Here is a 9,719-nt window from a genome sequence, read left to right on the forward strand (position 1 = left end):
ACCCCTCAGTGCTCCCACGCAGAACCCGCCGTCCCCTGTCTCCGAGGCCTCTCTCCCTAGCACCCGCACGCCACCCTTGGGCCCCAAGCCGTCGCCCCCCAGCACCCTCAAGCTGCCCCCGCGGCCTTCCACGGCCGGCGCCATGCCCCCGCTGCGGAGCCACAAGCCCACAGTTGCGGTAAGGAAACTGTCCCCTTGGCCAAGGCCACAGCTTAGCAGCGAGACCCCCACATCTGGGTCCCCTGCCTGGTTGGACACTCCTCCCTACCAGCTCTCACCTGGCCCTGTACCATGCTGTCCTTCCTGCAGCCCTGTGCCTAGAGTATTCCCTGCTTCGAGGTCCCCTTCCTTGTTTCTTGCTGTGTCTCCTTCTTTGCTTCTATTAGGGCACCTGTTAGGATAATTGTAATTACCCAGTATGCGTCTCTTCCAATGGAATATGACTTCTCTTAGGGCAGTGATTGGATTGCATTTGTTTCCAGAGCACCCAGAGCACACTTGGCCCCCAGGGGGAGCTCAGTGAATGTCTGTTGAATCAATGAATGTGGCTCAGATCTAGGGCTTCCCACTGTTCAAGGATTGGGTGAGTTCAATCAAGGAATATTCACAGCGCAGTTACTTCTTGCAAGAGACTGGATTGGAAGAGACAAAGTCAAAAGCATGAGACGAGGAGATTGGCAAGGAAGAGTGAGATACGGCAGCACTGCCCGGTGGGAGGGGTCAGGTCCTGAGGGGGAGGTGAAGGCTGCTGCAGGCTGGGGCGGCTTCAGGACAAAGGATGTGCACCAAGAACTGGGAGCAGATGTGAACGCACAGTGAAACCAGTAAAGCTGAAGCTTCTGGCTTAGCTCCTCCCAAGGCTTTGAGCAAGTGTGCTCAGTTGCTCAGTCGTCCTTCTTTGGGACCCCCCTGGACTGTAGCCCGGGGCCTCCCAGGTGGCGCTAGTGGTAAAGAAAACGCCTGAGATGTAAGAGACATGGGTTCTATCCCTGGTTCCGGACGATCCCCTGGAAGAAGGTATAGCAACCTGCTCCAGTATTCTTGCCTGGAGAATCCCATGGACAGAGGAGCCTGGCGGGCTACAGTTCATAGGGTTGCAAAGAGTTGGACACCTCTTAGCATGCATGCGTGCACGGACTGTAGCCTGCCAATCTCCTCTGTCCGTGGGTTTAATCCCGACAGGAATATTGGAGTGGGTTGCCATTTCCTCCTCCAGGGGCTCTTCCTGACCCAAGGATCAAACCTGAGTCTCCTGCGGCTCCTCAATTGGCAGGAGCATTCTTCACCACTGAGCCTGGAAGCCCTTCCAAGGATTTGTGCACAGTTTTACGCATATGTTTATGCTCCTGTGTCTTTTTCCTTTAAGTAGTCTACATTGTATAAGTGTCAGACTCCATACAATCTAGGTCTGGAACAGATGTGTTAGGTTAGATTAGTAGCAGGAAGTGACATTTAGGCACAGCTTTCTGCCCCTGAGCAACTCCACAGTCAGGCCAGGAGATGCAACAGAATAAGGCCAAGGTGAAAGTAAGTCCAAAAGACAGACTCAAAGTCTGGCTTTTCCCACTCAGTGCTGTGTGAACTTAGGCAAGTCACTGAACCTCTCTGAGCCATCCCTTCTCTACCTGTAAAGCAACCCTGCACACAGTTATTTACAGCAAACAGAGAAGAGGTTATATAAACAGTACAGGCCACAGCCACATCACGGGCTAGCTGCTGATGCTAGGAGGGCTCTTCCCTGATCCCAATTAAATTTAGCAACAACCCTGTAGCAGAGTGGGGGAGAGATGGGGGCAGATGGGACGCATATTCTGTAGAGGAGGAAACTGAGGCAGAGAGCACCTAAGAATCTTTTTCAAGGTCACAAGCATAGACTCAAATCCTAAGACTTGCATGGTTTTCACTCTAGGAGTAAAGAGTAGATCCTAAGGTGAGGCCATGGCAGGGAAACCGCTGAGAAGATGAGGACGTGTAAGGAATTCACATGTCACAAGCAGTCTGCTCCTGGAGCCAGGACAGCACCTAGGCTTTCCTGCTGGAGGAGGGGACAGGGTTAGCAGTTGGATGCTTCTTCATGGGGAACAGGCTAGGGATGATGCCAGCCAAACCTATTGAAATGCCTTCAAGCCACCCTCCTTAGTCCAGGGTCTCTGTGGGTTTCCCCAGCACCACAGCTGTACCCAGTTCCTATCCTGCGCCTTGCCTAACCAAGCCCTAGTCCAGCCAGACTCAAGAAGGAAGTTCTGGCTAGGAAGCTCAGTCCTGCTCCCGTGCTCCCTAAGCTATGGGGTCGAGAACCCTGCGTTGATTCTGAGTAGGGTACAGGTCCCAAAACTGTGTTGTTTGTCAGGTCATTTGCCAGCTTCTCTGAACCTTGACTTCAGTAGCTATAAAATATAGAATGAGCCTATTGTATTTCTCTCACAGGCTTGTTCTAAGCAATAAATATTATCATCTACTGGCAGTTTCTGTATGCCAAACCCTTTTGCTAGTCACTTTTCTCACCTCATCTTATTTAAGCCTTGTAACAACCCTGTGAGGTATCTGGTATGATTGCATCCATTTTACACATGAATAATCTGGCTTCCCTGGTGGCTTAGTGGTAAAGAATCCACCTGCAATGCAGGAGACTCAGGTTCAATCCCTGGGTTGGGAAGATCCCTTAGAGAAGTAAATGGCAACCCGCTCCAGTACTCTTGCCTGGGAAATCACATGGACAGAGGAGCCTGGTGGGCTACAGTCTATGGGGTCTCAAAGAGTTGGACACAACCAAGCGACTAAACAACAAACTGAGTAAACAGTAGAAAGCTGGGATTTGAACCCAGGTCTGCAGGGCTCCAAGATCCTCACAATATTAACCCCTGTGCTCTGTAGCGAAGGCACCTTTAAAAATGTCTTGCCCAGCCAGGTGTCACCTCCAGGGTAACTGACACTTGCAGCTTGCCTTTGTTTCAGTCCCTCAGCCCGTACACCTGCCTGCCACCTCCTGGACGGGTGCCCCAGCCTTGTGCTGCCCACAGATCGCACCCTGATTCTGCTGACTTGCTGTCTGCCCTGAGCCAGGAGGAGCAAGACCTCATTGGGCCGGTGGTTGCCCTGGGGTACCCTCTGCACAGGGCCATCGTGGCTCTGCAGAAGACGGGGCGGCAGAGCCTGAGCCAGGTGAGTGGGGGACCCAGAGCTGGGGGGCTGTGGAACTGGAGTCGGGTCAGTGGCCACATTGTTTTTATCTTCAACTTGAAGTTATTTTGTGTTTTTCTTCGGAGGCAGAATTTCAGCTTTGATTTAATTATTGGGGGTTGTGATCAAGTTTCTAGATCCTAAGGCTACCATCTCCATGAGAGTTTAGCAAGACCCTCCATGCCTACTTGGGGAGTCTCAATATTCTACTCCTGTCCAAATCTCTGCCCCGAAAGTAGGACTGAAGCTTTGGGCAGTCACAAATCTTTCCAGAGGTGCCCAATAGCACTTTCTGCAACAGGAGAGATGTTTTATTCTTGTGTTGTCCAATATAGTAAACACTAGCTATATGTGGTTACTTGAATGTGGCTAGTATGACTGAAAATTGTTATTAATGATAATGAAATGAAATTAAAAATTAAATAGCCACATACAGCTACCATATTGGATGGCACAGCTCTGACCACTTCCCTCAACAGTTAATCCACACCATATCCATCGCTCTCTCTTTCCATCTACCCATCCATCAATCTAGTCCTAAGTATTTGCCGGACGCTTCCTTGGTGTTTGGATGCAGCTAGGAGCTATGGGGAAACCAGTGTTGTGGGTTGGGTTTCCAGGAAGCAGACTCCAGTGGGGTTTGGCATATGGAGATTTATTAAGGAGACCCTTGGGAACAACTTCTAGGGATGGGAAAGGACAGAAGCAGGGATGAGTAGAGGGAGAGGTTGAACTTTATAGACCCAGTGACAGCCAACCCCATAGCTCTGAAGCATATATGGCCCTTTGGAGTTGTCCTAATTGGGGATGAGATGGTCAGGCCTTCATACCTCTGCCTCAATGAGTCACCAGAGGTAGAAAGAGGGTGACTTGAGAGAAGTGATCTCTGCAGCTAAGGCAGCCCCTGAAGGGACAGATAGCTGATGGTTTCTACCACCGCTACCACCATCTGCAATAAGACCTTCAAGGACGGTGTATCTGGAAGGGGTATCTCAGAGTCTACCACACCAGGTTCCATTTTTAAGGACTCCACTCCTATTGGAAGAAGAGTGGACACCAGTAATAACAAGGGTAGGTAGCACCCCAAGCTGCTCTTGCTTTGGGAGCAAGTCTTGATGCCCCCCATTCAAGCTAAGAATATGAGAACACCTGCAGGAGAGTGAGAACCCTGAATTGCCAAAAGAGAGGTGTGGTGAGAAGATGCCTGGGAGCAGAAGGAACAGGAATGATTTGGGGGTGTTTCAGTTATCTATTGCCATGTGACAGTCACCCCAACAGTGGTTTAATACTGTAACCATGTGTTCGCTCATGAGTCTCTGGGTTGGCAGTGTGGGTGGAGTCAGCAAGGAAGTTCTTTTGCAGGTCTCACCTCCGGTCTCTCGTGTGGCTACAGTTTGGTGACCCAGCTAGAGCTGAATAGTCTAGGATGACCTTGATCACAATCCCGTGGTTGGTGAAACTTGTCAACTGGACCACAGGTCTCCAGCAAGCTAGCCCACTTGTTCCCAAGAGTACAGGAGTGGAAGATGCAAAGTCTCTTGAGGTTGAAATTATAGTCACTTCTGCCTTATACTGTTGGCCAAAGCATGTCATAGACCAGGTCAGATTAAAAGGGTAGAAAAATAGACTCTACCTCTTGATGGGAAAAGCTGCAAAGAGTATATGACTGTTCTTAATCTACCATGGGGAGGTTTCAGTAATTGAGAAAGGCTTCATGAAGGTATAAAGCCTTGAGCTGGACTTTAAGGATGGATAAGACCTGAATTTGAAGAAAAGAGAAGGATGATCTTCCAGGCAGGAGGAACAGTATCAGCTGAGAGGTAGTGGCAGGAAGGACTTGGGAGGCCCTGATCCAACAGTCTCACTGAATATATGACGTGGGCGGTGGTAGATAGAGGGAAAGGGAATAGAGGGAAGATTAAGGGTGCCTTGAAGGCTGGCCTGAGAGTTTTCTCAAAGACCCCACAGCAGAAAGGAGGCATAAAAGGACTGTGAGCAGGGGCAAGAGGTGGGCATTGAATATCATCGTCTGAACCCCTTCCCCCAGCTGAATGTTGCATCCCATTTTGCATTGTTTTCTACACACCAGGGTTATTTGTGGTGGGAAAGCTGAGCCACAGGTATTGAATGGCACATATTTCTTTCTACTGTCTCTGTCCCACCATCATCAGAGGACTCGGAGACCCTCTCCGTAGACACTGATGGTGGCCATATGTTGAGTCCCTGAGGTCTGGAGCTGCCTGCTCCTGGGTGAGGGAGTGATGGAGGGAGAGTGGCTCAAACAGGAGCCAGATCAGGATGTGCTGCTGCAGGTTGAGGAGGTGGGAAGGCACTGGGTCCTCTTTCCCACCCACTCCTGCTCCCGCTCTACTCGGTTCATCAGTCCTAGAGGAAAGCTTTCAACGTGGTGAGCCCCACATATGGTGGCTAACACGATGGAGGAGACGGCAGGGGTGCTGCTGCTATTTACCAAGCAACTTTGTGCCAGTCCCTCAATCTGAGAGTATTCATTTAGGTCTTCTCATTTCTGCAAGGTTGCTTTTACTGTTCCCACTTTGCAGATGAGGAAACTGAGGTCAGGGAGGTTCACATAATTAGTCAGTGGTGGCAGCAGGGTGGATGCCAGGCTGGTGTGGTTCTGAATTTTGTTACACTGTGCTTTTCTCTCATTTTCTGTGTGAAAATCTTTCCGGGCAGCACCGTAGGTTGATCTGAGATTTAAGAGTAGATTTAAAGTTGCCTCCACATTCAGCTGCTGCTGAAAAGCCAGGACCTTGGCCAAGAAGCGTCCAGAAGCGCCGTGAGGGGCCAGGCCCATGGTGGGGACTCTGACATGCCTCCCCAACCCCTCCAGACCCTGTGACAAGGCTGAGATCTCAGGTCATCACTGTGGGGATCTGAAGATTAGCTGGGGGCAGCACAGCGCATTGGCCTCCCTTTGGGTGGGCTGGAAGAATCTCACCGCATCAGGAACGCTGTGTTTCCAGACACAGATGGACCACCTGCCTGGTGGGCCTTCTCCCAGTGAGCAGTCAGGGGCCAGGCTCTAAGGTGTGGGCCTGAGGGCCACTGGATGACTTTATCTTCATCTCCCTGACCACGTTAGTGTTCCTCTCTGTTCTGTGAAGTTCCACCATTAACTGAATATCTTTTTTGGGTTCACAGCCCTTCTCCCCATGAAAGACAAATACTACAGTAAATCGTCTTTAGTCAGAGATGAACAGCGGATGGTCTAGGAGGGTGGGCATCAGGTGATGGAGACAGGGCACTTGGAAAAACCAGGGAGAGAGGAAGAAATACAAACCCTAAGCTTTGTCCATCACTCCTTCCTTCCTGCCCCAGGATCAACGTGCCCACTGACTGCCTGCAGGACAGGCATGGGTGGCACTTTCAAGGGTCCGTTGGCCAGACCCAGGCTTACCCTTAGACTCTAGACACATCATGGCCCCTCTCTGAGCCTCATTTTCCCCGTTCACAGAATGGAGGAGAATATGTTTATGACCAGTGACTGCTGGGGGTCCCATCCTGGGGTCTGAAGATGACATCCTCACCCACCCTGGAGCCTGAGCTAGGCCTAGTTACTGACCAAGCAGCAGAATCCTTACAAATGCAGATTCTCGGAACCTACTCTGCAGGATCAGTAGATCTGGAGTGGGCCCAGGGGCCTATCATTTTAAAAGATCTGCAGATGGTTCTGATACGCAGCCTGGCTTGGGTCTACTGGGTTGGGCTGAGTCAGAGACCCTTAACCTTGGCTGCATGCAAGAATCACCTGGAGAGCTGTAAAAATCCCAGTGCCGGGCTTCCCCCTACCAGTCATGTCAGGGCCTTTGGACATGACCATCATCAGCTGGGTGTGGGCAATGATACTGAGACACCAGTGTTTTGTGGCTATTGTTTTGTTTTGTTAACTTTTTATTTTGTATTGGAGTATAGCTGATTATCAATGTTATGACAGTTTCAGGTGGATAGCAAAGGGACTCAGTCGTACATATACATGTATCCATTCTCCCACCTAATCCCCTCCCATCCAGGCTGCCACCTAACATTGAGCAGAATTCCATGTGCTATACAGTAGGTTTTTGTTTATCTTTTTTAGTGGTCTGTCTGTTTTATCGACAGCTGGATGCTCAAGCCTTGACTGCGTACTTCCGGAGGGGGTACAGCCGCTCCTTCCGCTGCTGCTTCTTGGTCTTCAGGTTCTCTTCATGCTTGTTGAGTCGGCGGCGCATGGCACGTGTTTTCTTGGGCCGCAGATCCAGGGGCTTGTACTTCTTGCCCTTACAGAATTTCCTGAGGTTCTCTTTCTGAGTCTGGTTAATGACGGTCAGTACACGGGCGATGGATTTACGAACCACTCGGATCTTGGAGGGTTTGGAAGCCGCGCCGCCTGTCACTTTAGCCACGCACAGCTGGGACAGCTCCACCTTCAGGTCCTCCAGATGTTTCAGCAGCTCCTCCTTCTTCTTGCCGCGAAGGTCTTGAGCCTTAATCTTGGCCGTGGCTGTATAGTCTGCCTCGGCTGTCTTCTCGGAGGGAAAGAGTATACAGTAGGTTTTTGTTGGTTATCCATTTAAAATATATCAGTATGACCATCCCCAAACTCCCTAACTTCCTGCATGCTTCTGCCCCTTTAGTAATCATAAGTTCATACTCTAAGACTGTGAGTCTGTTTTGTGAGTAAGTTCATTTGTTATCATCTTTTTTTTAGATTTCACATATAAGGGATGTCATAGGATGTTTTTCCTTCTCTCTCTAACTCACTTCACTGTATGACAATCTCTAGTTCCATCCATGGTGCTGCAAATGGCATTATTTCATTCTTTTTAATGGCTGAGTAATATTCTAGTGTATATATGTACCACATCTTTTTTTTATCCATTCCTCTGTCAATGGACATTTAGGTTGCTTTCATGTCGGCTATTGTAAACAGTGCTGCAATGAACATTGGAGGGCATGTATCCTTTTGGACCACTTTTTTCTCTGGATATATGCCCAAGAATGGGATTGCAGGGTCATATGGTAGCTCTAATTTTAGTTTTTTAAGGAATCTCCATACTGTCTCTACCAATTTACATTCCCACCAACAATGTAGGAGGGTTACCTTCTCCACACCCTCTCCAGAATTTATTGTTGAGGCACCGCAGTTTTAAAGCTCCCAGGTAGCTACAGTCGGCACTGAGGCTGAGAACTTTTGCTATAGATGAACAGACCTTCAGAAACTCTGTCTACTTGCAAGCCAGCTCAAAGTTCCCCCTCTAGCAGCGGGACCCATGGACAAGGCACTGGCCAAAAGACAGGTGATCTGGGCCCTAGTCCTGGGACCCTGGTCCACCCTGCCTGGACCTCAGTTCCCTCAACTATGCCAGGAGAGCTGAGTTGGTTGGTTTTCAGAATGTGCCCAGAGCAAGGTTCCTGGGGTGAGGGCCCCTGCTCTGGGCTCCCTCTACCTCTTGCCCCCAGTTCTCCCAGAGTAACAGCAACCTACCCCTGTTACTGTTGAAGCCCCCTGGTGCTTGGGCAGTTCACAGGCTAGAACAGTCTGAAAGCCATTAGTCTATGCGGTCTGTTTTCTGCTCCGTTCCGAAGGTCTGCAGAAATCCGACTTGCTTCTCCTCCACTCGTACCCGTCCTTTAATCATCTGGAGCCTTCATTTGGCACCAATTCCCTGTAAATCCTGCTTTGATTTGCCTGGCACTCGTGTTTTCCTGTATCTGGTTTATCTCCCCCAAGGAGCTGTGAGCTCCCGGAAGGTAGTTCTTAATTTAGTTTATAAACACAGCTTACATTTATTGAGCTCCTTCTGCCTGCCTGCCGTGCTGGAGGCTGGGACATAGTGATGTCCTCCTGTGGGACAGAAACTTGGTGGATGAGAAAGCTGAGGAAGATAGTAGGCAGTTACAGAGCTGTAGGTGCAGGAAGCCTTGGGTGCTGTGGAGACACCTGGTGGAGACGGAGGTGGGAATGGGGGTAGGGAGAGCCTACCCAGGGCAGAGGAGTGAGGCTGGCCTTGGCCTTGGAGCTGGATGGGCAGGAGTCTGAGGGTGCCGAGGGAAGCAGCCAAGGCTGCTGACAGAGCGAGTAGATCTTTGAACGTGGGGTTGGAAGGCAGAACTTTATCCTGAGGGCAAAAGCAGTCCCTGGTGAATAAGCAGGGAGTGGCTGGAAGAGGTGCCCTGTGGGCGCTTGGCTGTCCCCTCTCCTTCCAGCTTTGGTGCAACGTTGCTCTGGGGTGGGGCCCATGGAGTCCTGGATCGCAAAGATATTATGTGTCTGGAGGCGGGGTGGGGGTGCACGAGGTGGGTGGAAAAGGAGGCACCCTCACACAGGTGGGTGCTCACCAAGGAGGGTGAGCAGGCTGGGTGGATGGTGGGTAGACACCCGTGTTTGAGGCCTGGCCTGTTCCCCACTTAGGTTCTGGCAACACCTTGACCCACCCCGGCAGCTCTCTTCCTGGACTCTAGCCCCCAGCTTGGACAGTTGGTGAGGCTTTGCTGTCCACCTGTCCCCGGGGACAGGTGGACAGCAAAGCCTCACC

At 50.6% G+C, this 9,719-nt stretch overlaps 1 protein-coding gene and 1 pseudogene across 2 annotated transcripts in view; one reads left to right on the forward strand and one right to left on the reverse strand.

Moving 5' to 3' along the window:
* UBAP1L (ubiquitin associated protein 1-like) overlaps positions 1 to 9,719 on the forward strand; it is an 18,718-nt gene that overhangs the window by 7,328 nt on the left and 1,671 nt on the right. Inside the window, exons 4-5 of the mRNA XM_010834608.1 lie at positions 23 to 178; positions 2,956 to 3,162. Coding sequence (XP_010832910.1) covers positions 23 to 178; positions 2,956 to 3,162 — 363 coding nt within the window. The remainder of the gene's footprint in view (positions 1 to 22; positions 179 to 2,955; positions 3,163 to 9,719) is intronic.
* Positions 7,278 to 9,719, reverse strand: part of LOC104984717 — a 2,700-nt pseudogene continuing 258 nt past the window's right edge. The window contains exon 2 of the transcript XR_824777.1: positions 7,278 to 7,706. The product of XR_824777.1 is annotated as a 60S ribosomal protein L35 pseudogene (transcript). The remainder of the gene's footprint in view (positions 7,707 to 9,719) is intronic.

This window comes from Bison bison, unplaced genomic scaffold (genome assembly GCF_000754665.1).
Source record: "Bison bison bison isolate TAMUID 2011002044 unplaced genomic scaffold, Bison_UMD1.0 scf7180017864034, whole genome shotgun sequence".
In the NCBI taxonomy this organism is placed as follows: Eukaryota; Metazoa; Chordata; class Mammalia; order Artiodactyla; family Bovidae; genus Bison; species Bison bison.